General features: G+C 36.4%; 2 protein-coding genes across 2 annotated transcripts in view; both read right to left on the reverse strand.

Moving 5' to 3' along the window:
* The window catches only part of LOC117379868 (coatomer subunit beta'-like), a 26,847-nt gene extending 10,091 nt beyond the window's left edge, over nt 1–16,756 (reverse strand). The window contains exons 1-15 of the mRNA XM_033976572.2: nt 16,633–16,756; nt 15,180–15,317; nt 12,260–12,346; nt 12,058–12,184; nt 11,258–11,406; nt 9,637–9,783; nt 8,601–8,700; nt 6,877–7,019; nt 4,805–5,004; nt 4,143–4,253; nt 3,976–4,064; nt 3,787–3,893; nt 2,815–2,958; nt 2,322–2,452; nt 1,338–1,545 (exon numbers count right to left, since the gene is read on the reverse strand). Coding sequence (XP_033832463.1) covers nt 1,338–1,545; nt 2,322–2,452; nt 2,815–2,958; nt 3,787–3,893; nt 3,976–4,064; nt 4,143–4,253; nt 4,805–5,004; nt 6,877–7,019; nt 8,601–8,700; nt 9,637–9,783; nt 11,258–11,406; nt 12,058–12,184; nt 12,260–12,346; nt 15,180–15,317; nt 16,633–16,635 — 1,884 coding nt within the window. The 5' untranslated portion in view covers nt 16,636–16,756. The remainder of the gene's footprint in view (nt 1–1,337; nt 1,546–2,321; nt 2,453–2,814; nt 2,959–3,786; nt 3,894–3,975; nt 4,065–4,142; nt 4,254–4,804; nt 5,005–6,876; nt 7,020–8,600; nt 8,701–9,636; nt 9,784–11,257; nt 11,407–12,057; nt 12,185–12,259; nt 12,347–15,179; nt 15,318–16,632) is intronic.
* Nucleotides 16,757–18,906: 2,150 nt separating this feature from the next.
* LOC117380203 (retinol-binding protein 2-like) lies at nt 18,907–26,017 on the reverse strand. Its single transcript, XM_033976964.2, has 4 exons — nt 25,865–26,017; nt 21,804–21,982; nt 19,998–20,099; nt 18,907–19,026 (listed from the first exon to the last, which is right to left on the reverse strand). The coding sequence occupies exons 1-4, from the start codon at nt 25,935–25,937 to the stop codon at nt 18,976–18,978; spliced, it is 405 nt and encodes a 134-aa protein (XP_033832855.1). The 5' UTR covers nt 25,938–26,017; the 3' UTR covers nt 18,907–18,975.
* Between the last annotated feature and the right edge of the window lie 437 nt (nt 26,018–26,454).

Genomic DNA, 26,454 nt, shown 5'->3' on the forward strand with positions numbered 1-26,454 from the left:
TCTGTTGGAGTAGTGAAGAAAGCACAGAAATGCACTTCTATGGGGTCAAAACAAACCTGACCTGTTTTCAAAAAAGTCAAAGATAGAGGGATACAAAGTGAGATATTTCCAGACGGAGATGGTTTAGACATGTACAAAGGAGGGGTAGTTAATATTAAGACAGTGCAATTAATTTGAATCAAGATTGTCAACAGCCAGTCCTATTACAGTGAAAGCATGTGGCTTGGAGCAGAGTTTGTAGTTTGGAATAGGAAATTTGACTTTTTTTTTTTGCTTTGTTTTAAAAGGCAATTATTCAAACTCTGTCTTGTTTACGTCCAGGAAATTACTATTGAAAGCCATTTTTACTGACAGCATTTGGTGATTAGATGTACTGGTAAGCAAACTGGTATTCCCAGCGGTCTCCCATCCAAGGCCCAACCCTCTCTCTTTAACCTTTGGTCTTTTTTAAATTAGGGCTGAGCAAATGATTGTGATTGATTGTGAATTAATAAATGTTAATGATTTGCTTGGGTTTTGTTTAAATCCAGAGGTCTACAGCCAGTCCTTTGTCAGTAAAAGTAGTACAGTGTCCATAAAATCTCTTTACAATTAAAAACAAAATATATTACAAAGGCAATTGATAAGATATGTTAATCAGACTTGTTCTATTGTACTCAGTGGTTTTCAAAGTGTTTTACTTCATTTAAATACACCTCTATATGAACACCATTAGTGGCACAAAGCACATCAAGACGGGACTGGATTTCTTGCCATGTTTGCTGTAGCTTAGCCTCATCAATGGTTGCAGTCACATCTGTATCTTTTGCTTTAGTTCAATGACGTCCCGTATCTTTGTTCAATACACAGCCCCATAGAAAGAAATCCAGAGGTGGGATATCTGGTGAATGTGGTCCATCCTTCCCAATCCAACGGTCTGGAAATGTTTGATTAAGGAACTCACGCACATGCAGACCCCGGTATGGTGGGATACCATCTTGCTGAAACATGATGGTTGGTTGAAGGTCCTGCATTTGTGCGCCACGTCTTCACTCAAAAGGTCAAGGTTGATATCTGCAGTAATTTATCTCTCATGGAAGAAAAATTGACCAACAATTCGACTGTACATGTAATTAAAAAACTTTTATAACCACTGAGTACAATAAAACAAATCTAGTTACTGTATCTTATCAATTGCCTTTGTAAAAAATTGGAAAGAGACTTTGTGGACACCCTGTATATTAATTAATTAAATTGTCCATGATCGCTGACAAATCAAGAGAAAACTAAAGTAGTAGTGAAAATGAAACAGAAATGGTCATGTTGTTTGGGATAAAAGAGTATTCAAAATGGCTGACCTGTTTTTCGAGGAAGTGTGCAACCCTGGGCCTTTGCTCTTTGGGGATGGTGGGCAGGACTCGGTCTGCAGTGGTGAAGTCTCTCCTCATCACAGCCGTCTGATACTCCAACACAGAGAGCAGCAGCCAAAAACTCACAATGTTCAGCTCCTTATCCCCCAGGTACAGCCGATCGTCTTTGGGAATGTAACCCAGAAGATACATTGTCCTATCCAGAAACACACAAAGGTAATTAGCAATATTTTATGAACACATTTGTTTCACCCAATAAAAATGACTACTGTGGTGGTGATAAAACAAGAGTGAACTTCCATTATGTTACTTTTCTTTTGTTACTTGTCTCCATGGCGATGTTGCTTGTCTGGAGTGTTTATCAGTAGGGCATTAAACTTGTACATCTCCATGGAGACAAGCACCAGGCCAAGTTACAAGGTCAGATTTGTGGAGATCGCCTGTAATTGAATAAATGCAAAAAATATAAGTTGAATGCCATACTGTGAAACTTTAGACGTAAACCTGCAAAATGTTCACGTAGGATTTAAAAAAGCAGAGAAATCTTAATTTTGGGGCAGCTATTGTTCAGTTGGTAAAGCTTTCAACCACTGACCTGATGGTTGCTGGCTCAGTCCCTGTCCGTTTACCAGTCCATTATTGTTGTACTTTTGGGGAAGACACTTAACCAGCTTTGACTCTAATGATTGCGCACAATGGTGTATGAATGTGACTGCTTCCTTGTGATGTGTATTGCTTGTATTTTGAGTACTCAGAAGAGATAGAAAATGCCATGACTTTGACCATTTACCATTTAATTACACTAATAAAAGTAACAATACCAAGTAAAAGAGGTGTCAGGAAAGGAGGCATTCAGTGTAAAACTATGTTTATATCAAATAAAAGTTACCACTCAGTTGAAAGTCTTTTGTGCTGACCTTGAAATTAAGAAGCCATTTATTTCCTGCTGTATAAATTCCATCAGTTTTATACCTGTCCAGGTGAGCGACCGTGATGATCTCTCCTCCGACATAGTAGTTGAGTCTGTTCACAGAGCTGGTGTAGATGAAGCAGTCTCCAACCCACACTCCCGTTTTCACCACCTCCTGCACCTCTCCCAGGACCTAGAGACCAACAAAATATATCAAATAATGCCCAGCTTGTTACGTCACAGGTAAAATCCAGACTTCTGCACAGTTTTTATGTCCATAAACCACCACTGGACTTGTTCTGTGGTCAACTCATGACTTTATTACCATATTCATGTTTCTTAAGGGCTTAATTTTTTTTTTATTTCTCATTGTTCATTCATCTTGCTGACAGCGGGGGGTGGTCCAATGCCTAAATACTTACAAGACATAATTTTAAGTTGGAAAATGTGAAATACTTATCCCAGGGTAACCAAAAGAATGCTTATAAGGGAATTAAAGCCACAATAATGTGTAATATGTGTTCTATAAATAAGAAAGTAAGTATAATTTCTGACGTCAAAAGCATCCTCGATCCCGTCCTCTGTTATATCTTCTTTCTTCTCCAGAGCAGCTGTTACTTTCTCCGTCATGTACCGCAGCACAAAAAAGGACTCCTCTGTGGCAATGCACACCAGCTCTCCAGAGTCAGACCAGAACACCTAAACACAGGGTGCTCAAAATTAGTAATCCTTTAAAATATTCTAGCAAAAAGCAGCATAGCGATGACAACTAGGCCTGTCGCGATAATTACTATACCAACTTATCATTCCATATATAAAAGCTGGAACAATGTTTTTTTTTTAGGTCAGGTTGTTTATTGTGTTTATTTTTTTCTATTTTCTGTGACATTTTTTGTTATTTTTTGGCTAGATGATAATATCTAAGCAGTAAAAGGTTGAATTAATAACTTCTATGACTCATTATAGATTCAAACTGAGTACTACAGTGTTTCATTCTGACATTTATTTATTGCTCATGACTTTAAACAATATTGTAGATTTAGAATATTTTTGTGGTTTAAACCTGCTCTTGGGTTATTCTGTGTGACATAAATTTGTTTCAATATTATCGTTTATCGTCTATATTTACTTCAGCGATATATTTCTATACTTCATAGTGAGGCCTAATGACAACCATTTGTAATTATATTTCATTATTGTTTGTCTATTTTGACTAAAACACTTTGTTATAAGACTGTGTAATTATTCGTAATTATTTGTACTTAGTCAGTCAAAATGTCATGCAAATGTAGTCAATCTATACCTACATACGTACATCTACAGGACTTTTTGTTCTGACAGAAGTTGTCATGTTCTTTGCCATCTTCCATATTTCATGACTTAATTTGATTTTTTTTTTATTAAATTAGTTAATCAACATGTAAACATTTAGTCTGATTAATACTTCCACATAGTTTTATATGAGCAACCAAAATTAACACTGAAGTTGTCTTAATTATATAAAGTGAACTTTTTGTGAGAACGCACATGCTTAGGTTGGATTTCAATGCGGCGGATAAGGTCAGCACTGTCCCAGTCGTAAAAGGCCAGACCACTGTTGGACCTAACACCAAGAAGAAAGCCACCAAAGATACCTGTGTCAGAAGGAAAAATAGAAAATACAGGTTCAACAAGACTTATAGCATTGAAATTGTGTGAAGCTGTGAACTAGTTTACCTTCACATCCCAAGTCAGGTTTAAAAGCCTTTTTCTCTTTAAAATTCTTGAAGATTTTGACTTTGTTACCGCCTTCTCGTATGGCGTATCTGTAAGAAAAAAAACAAAACACCTATATCTAACCATTTCAAAATAAAAGTTAAAAATCTTGTGGATGTTTGACGAACTGTGAGGAGTCGTGAGCCCAGACAAACTCCTGAGCTGTGCCGAAGCTTTTGTTCCTCAGGGCCATGGCTGTGTAGATGATGTACTCTCCATCTCCACACACCACAACAAATCTAAGAAAAAAAAGGATTACAATTATTATTGTTGTTTGTCAATAAACTAAACAAATTAGGTCAAGTTATAGTTTCAGCTCTTCAATTGTATCAATTCTGAAAGTAATTTGTAAGGTCTGAATAAATCAGAACAAGCCTTGTGCAGGACAGTGAACCACTACATTAAACTGGTGGAGGATGTTCACTTTGAGACAACAAACAACTACCAGTATACAGAACATTTAAAGAGGAGGTATTATACTTCAATGGGGTATTAATTGCTAACGTAATGAGGGTTTGAATAGGGCCTAGGAGAGATCACTAAATTACTCAAACATGCATGGACGACAAATATAACTTCATCAGGCATGTTTCTGATGAGGTAACCATGTTATAACATGGTACATGGCTCCAAAAGTTGGACATTTAGGTCATTTTAAATCTACCTGAGGTTCTCCTGATGAACCCAAATAAGTGAAAAATATATTTCAAAATCTGAATACATGTGACATGATTCAATGGTCTATCTTTTCTTTTTAAATGTATCTAAAAATGCGATTCCGTCCACTCACCTCCCGTTGGGACTGTGCTGGATGGTCTGGGGGTAGATTTCACAGCTACCCATGTCCTTTACCCCTAGGGGGAGCCTCTCTCCGTCCTTGACCTCCGTGTCCCCCAGAGCCTTCAGGTTGGCCTGCTGCACCTCAGAGTGTCGCGCCCACATCACCTTCCCACTGGAGTCCATCGACATTGCCGGCTCCTCACGGCCCAACTGCATGGTTAGATTCGAATCATTGTCATCACACAGAGTAATGTTTTGGCACTTACTGATAGTTGACTCGACACCATAGACTGTATATATAAAAATGGACATGGGTAAAGCGCTAAACGAAATAGGAAGTGAGCATGGGCGCGCTTACGGCTCCATAGACTCTGGTTCCAATTCACTTTACAGTTGCCGCTCTCTCTGTAACTGGTTAAGTGAGCCTCGTCATTTTGGCTCTACACAATCCTAGTGTTGTTATTTTTTCTATTTTGTCCGTGAATCAAAATATGAACTTTAATAACAGACCCATCAGGCACCTTCTTTTGCCAAGGTCACTTCCACTAGCATTAGCAACAGATTTGATGGACATCGTTACTAAGCGCCCGCTCCCTGCTAAACCAGCAGTGTGGACAGGACGGGGTGATCCTTCGCTCCGGACTTGGTATTCCAAATATGGAATCCGGCTCCCTATAACTGCTCGCCTCGATGAGCTTCATTTGGCTGGAGCCGAACGCTATGAGTGACGTAGTCCACTTCTTTATACAGTCTATGCTCAACACCTAGCAATAATAATGGCCACTTGTTTGTTTTCAGATTTTAGAATGTGCCTTGTAGTGACTATGGATTATGAAAAGGAATAGGGCTGTAGTGTTTTTTTTTTTTTTATTGTGATGTTTAAAAAGAAGGATTCTGTTCAAGGTGCACATAGACACTACAGGACCATTAACATTTGAGAGAAAACTAAAATCTGAACTCATAAGCGAATACAAAATCCCACCTTCAAAGCACTCAAAGCGCTCTAAAATCAAGGAACCACTCAGCCATTCACACACCAGTGTACGTAGACACTGGGGCGTGTGGTTGGTTAAGTGTCTTGCCCAAGGGCACAGAATAGCAGTCATTTGTGTGAGATACCATCGCATCGCCAACCCATATTTGGCCAATTTACCAGTAATGTTTATGCCGAGATCAGGATTCGAACATTCAACCTTCGGATCAGTGGATATAATACTCTACTAATTGAGCTACTGTCATCCTTTATTTATATAATCACCATAGTTGGCCATTTTGTCAACATTTTAACAAAACAAACCTTAACACCTTTTTTCCTATGGTCAACTTTTGATACTGTCCACTGTTGACAGAGAACAATGAATAATAATTTAGACCTTGCCAAAGTTTCAAAAATTCCTATCAATCTCTCAACAATTTATGCATTTATTTATCTAATATGGACATCACAGTTACATTGGACAAATGCATATTCAAAGTGTAATAGAAATTTTCAATTTCAGTTAAAGGGCCCATATTATTCTGTGTTCTGATGTATGGTATATTATCGTTTCCTCATCAAATACATACCCACGGTTTTGTTTCATTCACACATGTTTAACACGAACTCTGCGTATTTAGGGTGAGTTCTTCTCTCAAACAGAAAACACTCCACCTTCTGGTAATACAGGAAGTGCTCCACCATATTTTTAAAGTCCATACACGTTCACAAGGATCATATGGAATTGCCATTCTCTACTGAACTAAGGGTAAAAGGTAGACGTTAACTTTGCTTCATGACATCACAAGATGGAACAGAGTGTTTTGAGCTTTGAAGTAGACAGCCTAATAATAAAGAGTTACTCAGTGTGTGAATGGAAACAAAACATAACTCCAGCTATGTTTTTGAGGAGTTAACAGCATTATAACATGGCTTGCAGCTCACAGTTTAGTGTAATATAGGGCCTATAATCTCAGGACAAAATGTCCTCTTGCTGGCTAATATTTCCCAGACAGCAGCCTTAATACAGAGATAATTCTACAGTTCACCTTGTCAGCGCTCGTTACATTACGCCTCATCAGTTATATGAGATGAGAGAGCTTTACCTTGATGATGATGCTGCCTTCATCGTAGCCCAGAGCCACACTGTTAGAACCGGACTGACTGCAGATGCACCAGACTCGCTCCATGCCATAGTTCAAAGTGTTCTCCAGTCTATATGTGTTGGAGTGCCAAACACGGACTGTGCCTAAGAAGGAGACATTCAGACTCAGACAACTTTATTTATCCCCCCAAGGAATTTAATTTGAGTTTTTGAGCATTAGACTTGTTATTGTTCCATATATGAATGCATGTGTACTTTTTCTTTGTACTACTGGGACATTTTTGGATATTTTTGGCTGTATATTAAGATTTAAGATGTAAAAGGTTGAATTAATAATTTCTAAGACTCATTACAGAAGCAAACAAAGTACTAAAGTGTTTCATTTTGCTGTTTAATTTTTGAATGACTGATGATTTTTAACCATATTGTAGTTTTTTTTTGTGGTTTAAATCTGCTCTTGGGTTTTTGTCATTAGTGGCATTAAATTAGTTTCAATATTATCGTTTATCATTTATTTACTTTGGTGAAGGCTTTTTTGCCAAAACATAATCTAAAAAAAAACAAAAACAAAAAACTTTGGACATCGGACATCTTTGTGTGCTATGCATTTCTTTTTCATTTGTGAAGTTAATGTTCTTTGCATTTGAATCTCTGTAAAGGCATTAGCGTTTTTTTCAGTACAAACTGTTTAACGCAACAACCACACAATATAGTAATACAATGGTGGAGCCATAGACTGTATATAGAAGTGGACTTAGGGAGTGTGACGTCACCCATAGCGTTCAGCTCCAGTCAAATGACGCTCTTTAAGGCTAGCAGTTATAGGGGCAAATTTGGAGCCAAGTTCCATATTAGGAATTCTGACTGCGAGTATCATAGCAACCAAAGAGCCAATCTGGAGTGAAGCTGCTCAAAGTAATGCCTCACACTACTGGCTGGGCTGGGGGCAGGCACTTAGCAACGTTGTCAATCAAACTTGTTGTTAACGCTAGCAGGAGCTACCTTGGGGAAAGTAGGAAGCCGATTTGTCTCTTATTAATGTTCATATCTTGATTTATGGACACAATAGCGAAATAACAATAACAGCATCATGCAGAGCAGGTTAGTACAGACATTTTAAAACCAAAATGACGAGCCTGACAGCATTAGTTACACAGAGAGGGGTGGCAGTTTTCTAATGTAAAGTGAACTGGAGTCGATGGAGCCAGAAGCGCAGCCCATGATCACTTCCTATTTGGAGCACGGTGGCGAGCAGGTCAGCTATGTCCATTTATATATACAGTTTATGGGTGGAGCCCATTCACAGTATGTGGTACAATGAAAACAAAGATAACATAAGTTAAATAAATGTAGGGTTAATCTAGTGCCGCACCATCACCATCGCAATTTGAGCTGGCTGAATAATCATAATCCATTGGCTGTAAGTATTAAGAATAGCATGTTCTCTGCAAAGAACTGAATATCCTGTCTTTTTATAGAAAATCTTTTGTAACTGTAGTATAGACCAAACACATTCTGAAATGCATGGGATTCTTGTATTAATTTATCAGTTCATATTTCAGTGTTCTGTGAAATGTTAACACTCCTGGAGTTGTTTACAGTGTGCAGAATTTGTACTTTTTAAACATATCTCACAAAGCTAGTTACAAATACTTGTCAATAAAAATTAAAATGAATACAATTAATCCCAAATTATGCAGGCCTACGTTACACAAAAGATACTACCATCTTCAGAGCCAGTGAGGATGATTGGTAGTTCAGGGTGAAATGAAACACAGGTAACGTTCTGGGCATGACCCTCCAGAGTCTGAACGCAGGTTTTGTTCTGAGAAAACACAAGAAAATCTATATTAAGATGTTGTAACATTTGTCTAAAATCACAGCCAAACGAGCAACTGCATATAGCTGTTTTTTTCTTTTTTCTTTTTTTGCAACAGCAGTATAACAGGAACAACAATAATTTTGCTTTGGAAGTTTTTGTTTTTTCTTTTGTATTTGAGTATTTCATTTATTTTATTAGTGATATGTACAGTAAGTGACAACCCAAACACTGGTAAAACTTATCTTCCTAGCTTATCTGTATCGATTTGTATGCCTGGCTGTCTTTCAAAACAAGCAAACAAATAAATACACTGCCTTGAGCTACTTTACTGCCAATTATATTTTCACTGTTTTCTTTTTGTTTACTTCCCTATAGTTGCCCGTATAATCCCTCAGTTGTCAAGGTATGATCCATACTAAAATAATTCAATTCAAATCTGTCAACTCGACAAAAAGTTGTAGGAGTGAAGACATTTCAAACCTCATCCAAACCATTTCTTCAGTTCTGGTCAGAGTGCTGGTGGACACCACCTTAAATCTATTTGAAGGAGGAGCTAACTACACTGAAACTAACACTCCTATTGTTTACAGTTTCTGTTTGTTGACTAGGTCTACTGAGCTGCATTAAGTGTGACCTGTGCCTGAGTCATATTTAGCGTAATCATTCAGGCCCCTAATGGGTACTCTCACACCTATTAGCATACTGGCTAGCCCTATTGTTTTCCTTGTTTTGATTTCGGTATGAGGATGGAGTTATAAATACGAGATAAATTATGTCTAAGGCCCCCATTCCTGTCCAAAGATGGATTGTCTTTCCTAACAAAAACTGCCTCTTTAACTCCCCTCTCAAACCACTCCATATATATACATATTTGAATAATACATAGGTGTCAGTAAACACTCCTGACTGAATCAGTAAAGATATACAGTGTTTACTAACCTGATAGTCCCATATTTTGACCAGGTGGTCGTCAGCCCCTGATATGAGATAAGGCTTGTCTCCTCCACAGTAATAGTCGATACAGTTCACCCCCTTCTCATGGCCCTCCAGAGTGAAGTTTGGAGTTTTGGATCCCAGCTGCCACACCTTCAAATCAGACAGAAACAATAGTACTAACTAAATATTTAATAATGAATATGGCTTTCATTTAATTTACTGCTCTTAAGGATTTTCGTAACACTTATATTCGCATACAAGTAGTCCTGAGGCATAATTTGAATTATGTTGGCATTGGTAACATACTTGAGTAAATGCCGCTACATTATAAATTGTAACCCTAATTATATTTTTAAAAGATATAAACAAAAGAGGTATGGAGTAGTCAGCTAGTTTGGAAACCTGACTGCTAAGTATAAATCACAGATCCTTAGACTGGTAAAACATGGTAACATCATGGGTGTGTTTAATCTGACTGGACCACAGACCATTTTTGAACAGTCAGCTGTGAGAAAGGCTCTGAAGATCATCAGAGATCCCTCTCATGTGCTCAACACACAGTTTAAGCTCCTGCAGTCTAGGAGGAGATACAGGGTTCCTTTATGTAAAAATAACAGGTATAAAAATGTGTTTGTGTCCCAGTCCATACAACTGATTAACAATATGGACTGACTGTGCAAATGTGTGAAGTGATTGTATTGTCCATTGTTCTTTTTGTCTTTTGTTGTCATGTATGTATGTTAATGAGGAGATGAAAATAAATGAAACCTGAAACTGAGATATAAACAGAATGCATAAAACATCAATAAACTAGTGTCCAAATTAGATTAATTACAATTAACTTCAAATTTGAGTTTTCCAGAATATTTTAGAAAGATCTTGATCTCTGTACATTAGAACTAACATCACATAGATCGCATGGTAATATTAAAACAGCTATTAATTTGTGTTGAAAATTGAACAGTAAATTCTATTAAAACATACAGTTTTTATGATCATCGAGGTATCAAAATCAGTATGCAGTAGTTCCTCAGTATGGAAATTGAGTTTTGAAATTGAGCACCGTGACAAAACTATTAGAAGTTTGGCATATCATCATAAATAAGTTTAACTTTTTACATTATATATGAACACGTCACAATACCAAAATATACTAAAATTTCAAACATGATTTCAAAATTAAGGAACATACTCATTACTCAATACTAATTCAGATACCATGATGATAATAAAAAAAACACTCTTACACTTATTTGAACAGTAGGATGTCATTTTAAACATTAAATCATAATAATTTTCTTTTATATTCCCATGTGGCCTGTGTAATCCCTCAGTCATCCAGGTAGGTTCAATAGTGGACCATGGGCGTATACTAGTCCATGTGGTCTTTTACTTGTTCTGATACAGTTCAAGATCATTCTAAAGCTATTCAGGAGAGGTTAATTTCTGTCCAGTTGACGTGACTTTTTTAGTATTAACATCACTTGTTTAGTATCAATTAGTATATGATGTTTGATACAATTTCATTACGCCTACTTATTTAACCTACCATATGTATTATGTTTTACTATTTTTATCAGTAGAAAGTGCTCTCACTCCTGTTCAGTGTATATTTTGTGCACACCTTGATGGTCCTATCCAGAGAGGCGCTGGCGAACTGGTTGTTGTCTTTTGGGTTAATGACGATCTGCATGACATAATGTGTGTGTCCCTCAAACACCTGACAGCACAGCCACTTCTTTTCCCAATCCCACAGCTTGATCAACATGTCATCTACAACAACAACAGAAAAAGATGACTTAACTGAATGCTGGGGTAAATGGTCACATTTTTATATAGAGCTTTTCCACCTTCAAGGCACTCAAAGCACTTTACATCAAGGAACCACTCAACCATTCCCACACACTCATACACCAGTGTACACAGACACTGAGGACACAACAACAGCATTCATCTGTGGGAGCTGGAATTGCACTGCCAACCTGTGGGTCAGTGGATCTGTTTGCTCTCTCAATGATGTTGAGAGCAGGATTTGAACCGCCAACCTTCAGATCAGTGAGCAAACACTCTACCAAAGAAGCAACTGTCGCCACCAATGATTATTTTATGTTTTTTTATGGTATTTTTTAGGGAGGTAACAACTAACAATCCATTTTGTGTAATATAGAACCTTTAAAACTTGTTACACGTTGTGATAAGATTACCAGTAATATATAAACATAAAACTGTAACTGGCCCAATTGTATCTGCACCTTCGGTCGCAGTCTTCATTTGTTGCTGCTTGAAGGATAAGAACTGCTCCTTCCTTGGGCCATTTCTTGCATTTCTTATATATATAAATCTTGTAGATTGCAACATTCCTCCTGTTATTTTGCAGCTTTGTACATTTTAAATACATTCTGTGAACATTATAATTTTGCCCACCGCTGCTGGTGAGGATGTAGGGCTGTGATGGGTAAACGGCGATGCAGCGGATATAATCAGCGTGAGCCTCGAACATGTGAACTCTCTCCAAAGTGTTGTAATTAAACACTCGGATCTGCATGTCATCCTGGCGAGAAGAACATGTGTTTTACAAATGTACAAAGTAATTCAACTGTTACTACATTTACACAAGATTACTTACTGAGCCTGTGATGACCCAGTGTTTCCTAGCAACAAACTTTGCCACTCGAACAGGCAGGTCACACAGCTCGAAGGTTTTCACAATGCTCTGCAAATTCAAAATAGATATTGTTAATTTTACATTTGGCATTTAAAATAAAATACAATCTTTGCTCCAGTCAGATGAAGTTCCATATTTGGAGTTCTGACCGTGCATATCATAGCAAACAAGAAGCCCTTCCTGCCCGTACGCTGATTTGTCTGTTATTAATGTTCATACCTTGATTTACAGACATAATAGCGATATAAAAAATACCAGGATCATTTAGAGTGGGTTAATATGGACATTTTAAGACCAAAATGATGAGCCAGTTTAAGGAGAGAGGGGAAACAGTTTTTCAATAGAAAGTGAATTGGGACACGGCAGCTAGCAGGTTAGCTATGTCCATTTATATATATATAGTCTATGTTTAAATGTGACTGATGTGAAGTATTATAATTTTTTAATAAGATGGTCAGGACCTCTAGACTGTTGAGAAGGGTGGGTGTTGAGTTTTATTTTTTTATAGTACTATTATCATTATACGCTGTAATAAACAAATGAATTAATAACTAGTATTGTTTTTAATAAGAAATAATACAACATCAAACTTATAGAGTGCTTTTGTGGACACTCAAAGATGATGCACAAACAAGAAAAACACAGTAAAAAGGGAACAATGGTGGAAATGATTTGAAATTCTGTAACATGTAATCTGTACTGAGTTCCTGGTTTGTAGGAATCCATATAACTGTATCAAGAAATATTAGCACAAAAATAACATATTTATGCAACACAGTGTCTATAACTTCAGGGACGATGTCAACAAAGATATTATGAACAACAATGAAAAGCTTTTGGATATCTGTCTCTGTTAAACTATGTAGTGACTTGGGCTTGGATTTGAAACAATGTTGAAGCATGAACATTTAAGAAGAAATATAAAGAAATGACATTGATGGATTATGAAAACAGTGTAAAGTGCTCATTTTTAATGGTTTTTTTTTCCCCTCTTCTGTTAGTTTATCAAATATGTGAATTATTAACATGTAATAGGAAACTAATTTAAGTTCTGTTTCTGTTCTGTTCTAATTAGGAAAAGGGATGGGATTAGATAAACCATGCTTCTTCCCACTTCTTTTTGGACTTGTAAATGTACAGCTCTGTAAATACTGTAGTTAAGCAAACAAAAATATAGGTATCTGTACTTTACTTAAGTACATTTTAAAGTGGATACTTTTACTTTTCAATCCAGTTAAAAATGTAGTGGAGTAGAAAGTACAGATACCTGGTCTCAAATGTAGTGGAGTAAAAGTAAAAAATATTTTTACTATTGTTTGAGACCTGCTGAAAACTCCGAGGGTTTATTTTTAATACGTTTATATTTGAGCAGACAAAACTAGACAAAAACATCTAGGAAAAAATATCAATTTAATTGTTTCTGTTGAACAAAATTCAGTACAAATCTTTTTCAAAATCACTACATTTGAAGCTTTGTTAGATTTGAAAATCTTTGCGAAATATTTTTACTTTTTACTCTTTAAGTACACTTTTAAACAGATACTTTAATACTTTTATTTAAGTACATTTTTTCATGTGATACTTTAACTTATACTTTGGTATTTTTTGCTTCAGTATCTGTACTTTTACTTAAATAACATAATTGAGTACTTCTTTCACCACTATTTGTGCCAAGACCTCTGTTTTATTGTTTGTATGTTTAAAATATATTCATTCATTCATACTTTATATTTCATGTTAAATTTAAAATGCCCTGATTTGACCCATAAATATTTTTCAGGTAGTTTTAATTTGTCTCTATTAAGAAGTATTGATGGTATCTAGGCCATTCACGTTAATTACTATATTGACTTATAGTTCAGTATATGCTAGATTAACAATATTTTCTTCAGGCTCAGTATATGTCCTGAGTACCTTTTATTCGCACTAGTGAGGACATTTTTCTTAATTTTAAGTAGCATTAGACCTATATGAGGATATTTGAGTTGTCCTACTCCTGGTTTAGTCTTTGGTTTAGTTCTGGCTTATTCCCAGCCTCCTGCTAGTGCCCAGAGTCAGGACTAAACATGGGGAATCAGCGTTTCAGTTTTATGCAACTAAAAATTGGAACAGTCTTTCTGAAGATGCGAAACAGGCTTCTACTTTGACAATGTTTAAATCCAGTCTTAAAATGGTTCTGTTTAGCTGTGCATACGACTGAAAGGTTTTTATTCTGCACTCTACTCTTTTAATGTTAATTTTATTGATTTATTTATTTTTGTATGGTGATTTTAATGTCTTTCTTATTCTGTAAAGCACTTTGAATTACTTTGCATACAAATTGTGCTATACAAATAACATATTATGTATTATAGGATTCATATAGTTTACAGTGATGATCCTTCATGTGCTTGTGTCTGCTCTATAGTTATAATCTATGACCCCCGTGGATCATTATGTTATCATTTGCACATTTAAAAAAATTTAAATATTAATCTAAAATGATTTAATAAAAGAAACGAGTTCACTGATTTCCATGTTGGAACAAATTGAAGACAAAGTCAGTACAGAACAGCAGATGTATACCAGTGGCGGTGAAAACTGGGATTGATCGGCAACATGGTTTCTTCAAAATAAGGAATTAAAGATTGCTCAAATATGCACAAATCACTCCACAACTATAACATGGTTAAAGGCTATAAAACTTGATTTTGCAGAACAGGTCAGCTTTAAGGTTATTGTGAAAGTGGTATAAATTAATTTCACTATTATAGTTTATTATGATATTTTCAATATCAATCAATATATTGTACTTTAAAACTTGTTATTGTGACAGGGCTAATTGTATCTCTTTTACAAATAGGACTTTATAAATGAATGAGATGTGATGAGATTGTGAGACCTGAGACTGGTGGTTCCAGACGACCACAGTTCCGCTGTACAGGCTGATGACCATCCAGGGCTCTGTGGGGTGCAGGTCCACACTTTTCACTCGGTCTGAGCGAGCCGTCAGCTTACGCTTTATGTCCAGACGCAGAGGCTGTGGAAAAATAACAAATAGTTAATGTGGTCACTGCATGTATAAAGTCAACTGTGATTCTTATAGAGCAGCGGTTCTCAAACTGTGGTATGCAGGCTTCCCTTCAATTTTAGCTCTATTAAAAAGGTCTTATATTACGTGAAATTGACTCTTCTGAGGTTTAAGCCATGCTATAATGCTAATGTTACCTCATCAAAAACATATCTGGAGTTATGTTATGTTTCATTCACACATGTTTGAGTAACCCTTTATTATTAGTCTGTTTCATCTCCAAAGCTCAAAATCTTCTGTTCCACCTTGTGATGTCATGAAGCAATAATTTTCAAGTTAACAGCAACCTTTTACCTTGTAGTTCATTAGAGATTGGCAAAACAGAAAGTTAAGTTAAGCAAGTTAAGTTTATGCCATACTGTGAAGTACTAGAGCCAAAGGAACAACATTCCCATCAAGACAAGCAGGCAAAATACAAGTCAGGTCTGTGAAGAAGTAAGCCCATGTAAGGATGCATGCTTTTCAGTGCAGTAATATATAAATTACACGATGGGGCTGTCATTAAGAGTTAATTACATCCACATTTTTCTCTTTTGGGTTAGACCTCGTTTAAAACTTTCGTAGCAATGGGTTAGTCCTATTTTAAACCTGGTTCTGATCTGGTGGTACTCTGGACGCTAAATGTTTTCTTGTGTGGTGAGAATAGTTTAAGAACCACTGCTGTGAGAGTAAATGTTTCTGGATTTCAAACTTAGTTTATATAAATCTAATTTTTATAATGTTGCAATAATTTCCAATCTGACTAAACATAAATTAGCATCTTATCTTTAGGCCTACTTTACTTTTCACCTTTTTCTCTAATTCATTTTCTATTCATGACTTTAAGGGACCAGCACAAAATGTACAAACTCACTTGTGTTTTGATCATAACAAAAATGTAATAAAACCTACTATAGAACTATTAAAACAACTAAAATATATATTAATATTAATTGTCAAAGCAGCCTGTCTATCTTTTCTTCTTCTACTCTTTTTTTGTAGTCAGTGTTTTCAGGTTGGATGACTGGAGGAGGTGTGTCCCTCTTTCCACATCACATATGCATGCCTTTACACGACTTTAACAAGCTATATCTATTACTTTAACACAAAAATTGACCACTTTTATATGTATTTTGCGCACCTGTGATTGTCCAGTGCCTATATTTTACTTTCTATACTGGTGTTGCATATGTTTCACAGTTTACATAATGGAAAGTACACGTTGCACAAGACAGGCAAAGTTGATCCATACCAACTAATAACTAAAATAAAGCATTAAACTCACCATGATTCCGCGTCAGTGTGTCTTTGCGCCGTTGTCCGCTTAAGATCTCAAACCCCGTACCCAAAACCAACTTCAATGAATCAAGGTTTGTGTCCAAAACTTTGCTGTAAGTCAGGAATACGGCATACAAACACTTCCGCTAGCTACCCTTTCAAAATAAAACCCTTGGACGCACGCGGAGTTTGTTAATGGCGCACTTGAGTACATACCTAGCATTATAAAATATTACCTATTTGCATACCATGTACTATAACGCAAACTTTTAGAGTTTACGTCGATTTATGTTCTTAATATCTTAAGATATTTTTCGTTGCCCGTCCAGTTGGTATATTGTGTTCATATCTATCCTACTTTGATTTTACCCAAAGCGTAGTTTACTGTCATTTTCTTGCCTATCCATGGGTTTCAGAATGATACAAATTCAGGACAGTTGCCATAGTGATTAACAGTTTAATCATATATTATATCTTTAGAATGAGGGAAATAACTTAAAATGCTGCATAGCTTATAAAAGGAAGGCTGAAACACGTTAGGTATTTTAAAGTAGGCCTATTTAAATTAGTTGGCTATATTTGCACCTTATTAGTAAGATTCAAGGTCCACGTTGTATCAAGTATTAAAAGCATTTTATTTTAAAACGGAAACTGGTTATTTTGGGTTTGAAGCGTGCGTCTTTGTCTAACTTGTCGCACCTTTATTTTGGCTACGTGGATTCTCCTGCGCTTCCGGTGGTTTGATCCCCAGATCCGGCAGAACACGCTGTACCTGGAGAGGCGTGAAGCACCAAAGCAGGAGCTAGTACTTCATAGTTTGTCTTCGGTATTCTTATGAAAATGTCACCGTTTTAAGAATAAATAAGTACAACAAAACGCAGTATTCCACCTCCCCGGGACAGTCACAGTTTGGATCCATTTGTCCCATGTCCCGGTGGTTTTATCCAAATCCAGTGATTCGTCCCAATTTTAAACAAGAAACGTACCAAAATTAAAGTAAAAGTATCACATAAAAAAGTAAAACCATTGAAAAGTGCCCCACCCTTAGTTAAAGAGTAAAAATTGAAAGTATTTCACTCTCTCTCCCTGAGTTTTGTTCAACAGATTCAACGATTAAATTGATCACTTTCCTAAATGTTTTTCTTTCTTGTTTTTGTTTGCTCTTAGACTTTTCAGCAGGTCTTAAAAAAACAAAAAACCTTTTACTGTTTTGTCCAGTTCAAAACTGTTGAGCACAAAATACAGATACCTTCTCTCAATTGTAGTGAAGTAAAAGTAAAAAAGTACAGATTCCTAAATTTTGTACTTAAGTACAGTACTTCACTACTTTTACTTTGTCATGTTCCACCACTGGCTTAAATATAGAAAACTGTGCTTGAAATCACCAGAAGGCCAAAATGCACTCTGTTGCAATGACAGAAGTCTCTCATGTTATAAACTAATTCACAAGTGAGTTAAGAATGGAGTGAGTGCCTAATAATTAATTGGATGTTCTTATCGCAAGTTTATTACTATCAACCATCCCAACCCAGTGTGTCCCATTTTTTAAATTTTGAAAATCTAACTCTGTAACAAGGCATCATTCAGGCATGTTTAACACGTGTGCTTTCTACAACTAGTAGAAGGTCTCAACATGCCCAATTTTTTTTTTTATAAGTTTGAATAGTTTCACTACTGTCTATCAGATCATGATTTTGGTCCAAATATGAAAACCACCTGCATCTTGATCTGATTTGTGTTGTTCACAAAAATCTAAATTTCTGATTGTGATTTGGCCGTCACCTGCAGAGTGAATGTAAAAATCATGTCGCTAGTTATATTTCTGTAACACTTGGCTAAAAGCTCACAAGAGTCAATTTTGCGTAATATAGAACTTTTAAACATCTTAGAATGTTGTTACCCCCTCCAAAACATACCTGGAGTTGTGTTTTGTATCATTCACACACATTTGAGTAACCCTTTATTACTAGTCTGTCTACATCTCCAAAGCTCAAAATGCTCTGTTCCACAATGTGATATCATGTAGTGGTAGTTTTCAAGTTAACAGTTACCTTTTTGTTTAATAGAGATTGCCAATTCCAGGGCTGAAATGATCCAAATAATTCTAGTGAAGGTGTGTGGAGTTTAAAAACACAGTGGAGCACTTCCTATATTACCATATGCCATCACAAGGTGGAATGGAGTGTTTTCTGCAACATTATAACAGAGATTAGAAAATAGCGTAACATGGGTCCTTTAAACCACACAAATAAAAACATTGCATGAAACCAGTCTCACCAAATGTGTTTACAATTCTTTATTAAAGTGCAGTATAAATAGAAATGGTCACGCGTGCAGAGTTGTTGATTTATCATGCTTTCTTGAAGACTTGATGGCAGACCTTGCCCTCTGCAAAGATTTCCTAAAGAGACAAAAAAGACCTTTAGACCAGATTACCCATGATGCAACAGTGTTCGAGGGGTTGTATAATTCCTAATCAGTCTGGGTATTAGTGCATGAATCCCTTTATTATTATTGTGAATGATTATAGAGCCTATTCTTATCTGTAACACTTCAGATTGTGTGTCCAGATTGCGTTTTTATGCGAAACTTGAACAGTGGACCATGTTTCAGAGGGAAGCATTCAAGATACTACAGATGTGCCAGTGAGGTTGAGAGAGTTGGAGTTGTGGATTTATCGTTCTTCTCCTATCACAGTATGAATGAGGATCTAGCATTAGTTTCATTGTCTTGTGATCTTATATCTAATGCATAGACTGTATAAAGAAGTGGACTGAGTGAGTGTTACGTCAGCCATAGCGTTCGGCTCCAGTCAAATGAAGTTCATTGAGGCTGGCAGTTATAGAGGTGAATTTGGAGCCAAGTTGTACATCAGGAATTCTAACTGCAAGTATCATTGCAACCAAAGAGCCAATCCGGAGTGAGGCTGTTGGTTTAGCAGGGGGCGGGCACTTAGCAATGGTGTCAATCGAACCTGTAACAGGCCGGCTAGCAGGTTAGCTATGTCCATTTATATATACAGTCTATGGTCTACTGTCAGTCTAGTTTTGGATACTGGATTAATGACTCCTTCAATGGATAGTTTCTTGCATATCACAAAAAATATAAATGAATTCCACAAAACGATATAGTGTGTCAGGTCAAATCTGTAGGTAGGCAACCCCACAATCAAATCATGTTTTCAATTTTTGAGCATCAAAAGCTAAAGAAACCAATGAAATAGATATACAAGTTTAAAACCATACTGTTGAACATTCCATTCAAAGCAATAATATCTCTTTGGAGACCAGCGTGGTGGACAACCCATCAGAAAAATTACATAGTGCACCTTTAAAACATGACTTTATCTAATAACATGTCATTCTCCCTCACCAGATGCAGCATGTCATCTTCGATCCAGTGCTTCCAGCCGCGGTTCTCCTTCTCTCCCTTTTGGACACAGATCAGCTTGTCCCCGTCCCAGGTAACCAGAGTCTGAACAAGCATCACACAGTATTTAATAGGAGGCTTTTGAGAGAGCTGTAATCAAGTTGTTTGGAAACTTTTAAGATGCTGGGCTCAAATCGGAGTTAAGTTCCAAATCCTATTTTTGATTTGGGACTAGAGTGGCACAGTTTACCCATTTAAGAGCAGGATTATCACGATAACACATTTTGAAGTGCGATATATTGCTGTAGTAAATATTGATGATAAACAATAATATTGAAACCAAACCATAACACAGAATTATTTGCAAAAAAAAAAGCTCTAAACATACAATATTGTTACATGTTCAGCTGTACAAGTGAATAGCAAAATGCATCAGTTAAGTAATCTGTTTGTGTAATTTTAGTTCATAGTTCAATCTTCTACATATAGCTAAAAATAGCTAAAATTGTCCCAGTAGTGCAAAGAAAAAGTCCCCACAATAAACACTCACCCACAAAAATTACTGTTCCCTTTATAATATACTGAACAATGAGTCAATATAGTAATTATCATGGCAGGACTTTTTAAGCGCTTTAATCCAAATCATCTTTCTATTTAATCTTCAAGCCATCGTTTCTTGGCAAGGCAAGTTAATTTGTATAAGACAATTCGTACACAAGTCCTCAGAGTGCGCAATGGTGGAGATGTACAACTAAGGAAAAGGGTATATATCCAAATGTTGTCATATTATCTTGTTTTTAGACTATGAGGTAGGTGTTAATGGGAAACACTGCGGAGTATAATAAACCAATATTCTTTCGATTGCTAATCACTGACCCACACTTTTTGCAAAAAGCTAACTTTTGTCTTCAACTCTGAGGTTCCTTGAGATCTTTTTTTCAGTCGTGGTATATATTTAGGCCTGTCATGATAATCAACTTATCGTTCAATCGTTCGGTAAAACTGGGGAGATTTGGGAGATTTTTGTTCTAATACGATCACATTTAAGCTGTAAAAGGTTGAATAAGTGACGTTTATGGCTAATTACTGACCAAAAACAGTACTTAATATGTTGCAGCACATGCCTTTTAATGATAGTGTCTATTTTAAAATTGGTTACTGGGATTTTCTTGCATGATTGTTTTCGTATCAGTGACTTAAAGTAGTTTCCATATTATTATTAATCACAGTATGTCTCAGTATCAGTTATCGTGACTAGGTATGGGACGATACTGAAATTTGGTGATTATCATGGTCAAATTTATTAAGATTAATGGTTATGTCACAATAATTCTTAAAGTCGTAGACAGTTTAAAAATGGTCTGGATATGAATAATTCGAATTTTAATATTAAGAATAAGCTCCATATCTGTGTAATCCCTCAATGGTCCAGGTATGATCCATAGTAAAAGAAATATTCAAATCGGTCAACTGACCAGAGCTGAAGAAGTGGCTTGGATGACCATCAAAACGTGTTCACTCCTACGTTTTGTCCACTGTTAGAGTGTTGTGCTTTTTTATCAGTGAACAACAATGGTCTAGAAGAGAACATTATGGAGAAATGGCTTTTTTTTTGCACATTCTGGTGATATAATGGAATAACCATCTTTGCTGGCGATTATCATGGATATATAAAATGTCACGATAAATGTATTGTGTGTAATTGTTCATTGCCCCATCCCTAATTGTGACAGGCCTCTATATATATATATACACACAATTACATTATCATAATCAAACCTCGAAAATTTGATTGAAACCAAATCTCACCATGACTTTCCTGTTGTCCAGGGCCTTGGTGTGCTCCTCAAACTCCACTCCGATCGTGAAATTCACTTCATAATTCCTGAAGGTGCTCAGCGTCTTTGTCTCAAACTTGTCTCCATTTTGGACAATCACTTTGGTCTGGTGAAGGTGGGCGGCGATCTTTCTGGTGGCAAAGTCAATGTCTACAGAACACAATAGAGAGATAAAGTTAATTAGACTAGTTGAAAGTAATGGCATTTATTGATTATGTGGTTCGTGTGTGTTCAGTTCGAGTTTATTTTTATTGTACTTTTAAAATAACTTCCGACCCAAGTGCTTCACATAAAAGTCAACAAAAAACAAATATACAGAAAACATGATGCATAAGAAAAGAACAACAGAAACCAAGATGTCCTGTCTAGCTAGTATTAAATGCCAGGGAGAAGAGGTGGGTTTTCAGTGTATTCTTAAACTACGTTAAAGACTGAGAGGAACAGACAGGCAGAGGGCGCTGTTCCATAGTCTGGACGCTGCCACAGAAAAGACTTGTGTATATTATGCCAGGGCTAATGACACTGTAAGACAAAGAAAAAGTTCCATATATAGCCTTTTCCCATTCTTTTTAAACATGGAGGTTACCTTGATGAGTGAGAACTTGAACAGACAAAATGTTAAGAGAAGCCTATTAGTTGATGGTAGAGTTGGGGTAGAGCCATTTTCTTTTAATATATATATCCTCATTCTGTCCTCTAATTATACTGTGATGATAGTGTAGCCTGTCCATCTAATTAAGCCAAATCTGCTAAACATTAAATTTTGATTTTTCTTTAAATAGCACATACACTCTCTAAAATAGATCAAATAATCAATAAGCAAAATGTGTCATTAATTGACCAACAAGCTTGCACATGTCTGCTCCTGCCCATTGCCGACTCGCTCCACTTTTTTTCTTTTTTTCCCTCCCTTTTTACCATTTTAAACTCCAAATCACGAGTAAATGTATGAAATTTTGACAGTAAAGAGCGCTGGAGGTTGGATTGTGAAATGTAATGCACAAATACAAATTGAGGAAGTGTTTCATTTTTTTCACTTTTTTCATCTTGAGCATTTTGAGCTTTGGAGATGTAGACAGGCTAATAATAAAAGGTTACTCAAACACATCCGCCACACACTCCAGGTATGTTTTTGAGGAGGGGACCTTTAACCTTCAGCAATGTTTTGAACCTAGAGTCAATTGTTAGACCAATTTGATATGTTGTTCATGTGCTGTAACTGTACTTTCAGTTGAACCTACCTTATTTCAATTACTTCTCCCATGTTTGATCTCTCGTCTAATCCGTCCCTGACTCCCGATGTTTTGACAGCGTGATTTTTTCCTTTAAAAATGACCTTGCTATGAGTCCAGACCGGCTTAAATGAGCTCTCCCTGCCCCTCGCTTCAGCATATGACCCAATCACCCCACCATTTTGATATTCACATCCCCCTTTGCCCTTAAGTGAGAATTCAATTTCCGCCCATCGCATTCCAGATGAGGTGCCTATATTTTCCCATCTAAATGATTGCTTGAGCCATTTCCATACGGATGTCTTTTCCACGTACACCTGCTGGGAATAAGAGGCTGCAGACGATATTACGCATGCACAGTTACCCACATAATCGTATCAAGGTTGTATTGTGAATTGCAGATAGCTGTGAATTATGAAACGGTTTGGGATCAAAGAAATGTCAAATGGGCGGCAGATAGTAGCTTTTTCTTTTCTTTTCTTTTTTTTATTGTAATATTAAAGACATTACAAGCAATAAAAGACATTGGACTTTTTGACTTATGAGTATGGAGTGCATACATTAAGGTTTGAAAGGGGTAACGAGATGATAAGAATGGTATCTGTTCTTCTTGTATTGAAGTGTGTGTGCGCGTATGGGTAGGTGACATAGACTGTATATATAAATGGACATAGCTAACCTGCTAGCCTACGCGTTTCAAATAGGAAGTGATCATGGGCACGCTTTTGGCTCCATCGACTTTCGCTCTAATTAAGTTTACATTACAAAACTGTCGCCCCTCTCTCTGTAACTGCTGCAGTGAGCCTCATTATTTTGATCTTAAAATGTTTGTATTAACCCGCTCTACGTGATCCTGATTTTTATTTCTCTATTGTGTCCGTAATGCAAGATGTGAACATTAATAAGAGACAAATCAGATGCCTTCTTTCCCCGAGGTCGCCCCCGCTAGTGTTAGCAACAGGTTTGATTGACAGTGTTGCTAAGTGCCCGCTCTCTGCCAAACCAGCAGTGTGGGCGGGAAGGGGGATTATCTTCAACAGCTTCACTCCAGATTGGCTCTTTGGTTGCTATGATACTTGCATTCAGAATTCCTAATATTGATCTCACTCCTATAACTGCTAGCCTTGATGTGTTTCATTTGTCTGTAGGCAAATGCTTCCTTAGTCCACTTCTTTATACAGTCTATGGTAGGTAACGAATGAAACAGAAGTAAGAAAAATTTTAAAAGAAAAAAAAATTGAATGAAGTTTACATTTTTTCATATACTCCCTTTTCTACATACGTAATGATGCTTTTTTTTGTGAAGTTAAAGGTCCTGTACCAGATTTCTTAAGTACTATTTGTCTTGTTGCTTTACAGATATATCGTATGAGCAGCTCTTGACCTCAAAATAAGGCCGCTGTGTGCTGTCTTCATCTATTTAGATAGCATTTTATTGTCTGATTATTAAGAGGTGTACGTTAGCATGCTAGTGTTGTCAAGATTACCATGATAAAACTCCACTCTAGTCTCTGGGAGTTGTAAAAAGCACGTTTAAACCAGCGGTGGAAGGTAACAAAGTACAATTAGGCTAAGTATATATATTTTTTATCAATCTGTATGTTACTTAAGTACATTTTAAAGTGGATATTTTTTTCTTTTACTTCACTACATTTGAGAGCAGGTTTCTGTACTTTCTACTCCACTACATTTTTGAACTGGACTGAAAAGTTAAAAGTACTTTTCATATGATTTGAGGAGGTAACATCCTGACTAAAGTTTTGAACACCTTTGGGTGAAACACTTAAGTTTTTATTCTTAAAGTAAATTTTTAAACAAGTACTTAAATACTTTTACTTAAGCCATGTTATTCTTTTTATTTTATTTGAGTAACGTTTTACCTTTATATCTGTAATTTTACTTAATTAACAACACTGAGTACTTCATCCATCACTGTTATAAACTCATCATGGTGAATAATTAGGATGTTCAAAAATTCTTATGAAATGAAATGAAATTAATTTTATTTTGAGTATGTTCATAAATCATGTAGTACATGTCCATTACAGTCCATAAAATAAAATAAAAAATCATCCACAAAAACATTGAAAATTCTCAAAAGGGATGTGGGAAGAAGTGAGGAATAACTCTGCACCACTGCAAACTGTTTAAAATTAACCTTTAATTGTTTACTCTCCCTGTCAGCTCCTTTTTTTCCTGCTTCTTGTTTTATCGTTTAATGAATTTGTGCTTAAAAATTCTGGCGTTCCTTGAGGCGTCCCCAGATGTGCCTTGGAAAAAAAGTAGGCCTAAAGAATACTTAACAATTTTAGTGTCCTCCTGACCCACTTCTACACCAAAATGAATGCAAAATGATCACTATTATTACAATTAAAAACACTGACACAAACAATTATTTCTACATTAGCTATAGGCCTTTTTGTACGTGACACTTGGTTGCTATGCCGACAAGTTGATGTGAAATTTCTATTGTCAGTTACTGGTCTGTTTTGGAGACTGGCTCTAGTGAGGCTACTGTACTTTTGCTCCTGTTCTGGCCTATAGTGGCCTTTGTGTTCAGAAAATAAACAACCAGAAGTAATTTGGAGTATTTCCTTATACCAAAACACTACAATATTTTGCCATATCAACGTTTTGAGTTCAGCCCCAAAAGAACCTCACTTGTGCTACATGTATGAAATGTGTAGTAGTAATTATGAGTGGTGCAGTTTTTCTTGATATAATGAGCGTCCAATAAAAGCATATACTATAATGGTGCTATAATAATGTACATATACAAGTTATAACAACAGCAACTTACCCAGGGCCTTCATAACCTCTTCAAAGTTCTCATTTTTCACCATCTCCCAGCGTCCATTATAATCAGCCGGCATTTTCACTGTAGTTGGAAGTTTAAGTTAGACCCTGGACTGGTTTGACTTGAGGTCTGTTTGGCTGAAAGAGAGAAGTAGATCCTGGGCCCATCCCTTTTTATACACTATTCCAATCTGCGTGTGCGTGTGTGGGTGTGCGTGCGTGTGTGTGCGCAGAGCAAAGGACAGCGTACGACCATGTTTTAAAGTTCAGTTCAATGTTTGCACAACCCCTGATGTCAACGCATTCACTTCTCTGTGCAAAAGTTTAGCTGAGGCGAAGAAAATGCCAGGACGACTTTGAGAAATACAGTGAGATTAATGTGAGATTTAGTTGTATTTTTAAACGCCCTCTACCCAATTGTTTTGTATTTTGCCCCAGTACAGATATATTGTATAAACAGTGTTGGGAAGTACCTAAATACATGTATCGAGTAACTATTCTGATGCAGTTACTCTTTCATTTGGAGGTATTCATACTACAGTTACTTTCCTGAAACCTAAAGAATACATTATAGTACTTGATCACGCAATTTAG

Source organism: Periophthalmus magnuspinnatus, chromosome 13 (genome assembly GCF_009829125.3).
Source record: "Periophthalmus magnuspinnatus isolate fPerMag1 chromosome 13, fPerMag1.2.pri, whole genome shotgun sequence".
Taxonomy (NCBI): domain Eukaryota; kingdom Metazoa; phylum Chordata; class Actinopteri; order Gobiiformes; family Gobiidae; genus Periophthalmus; species Periophthalmus magnuspinnatus.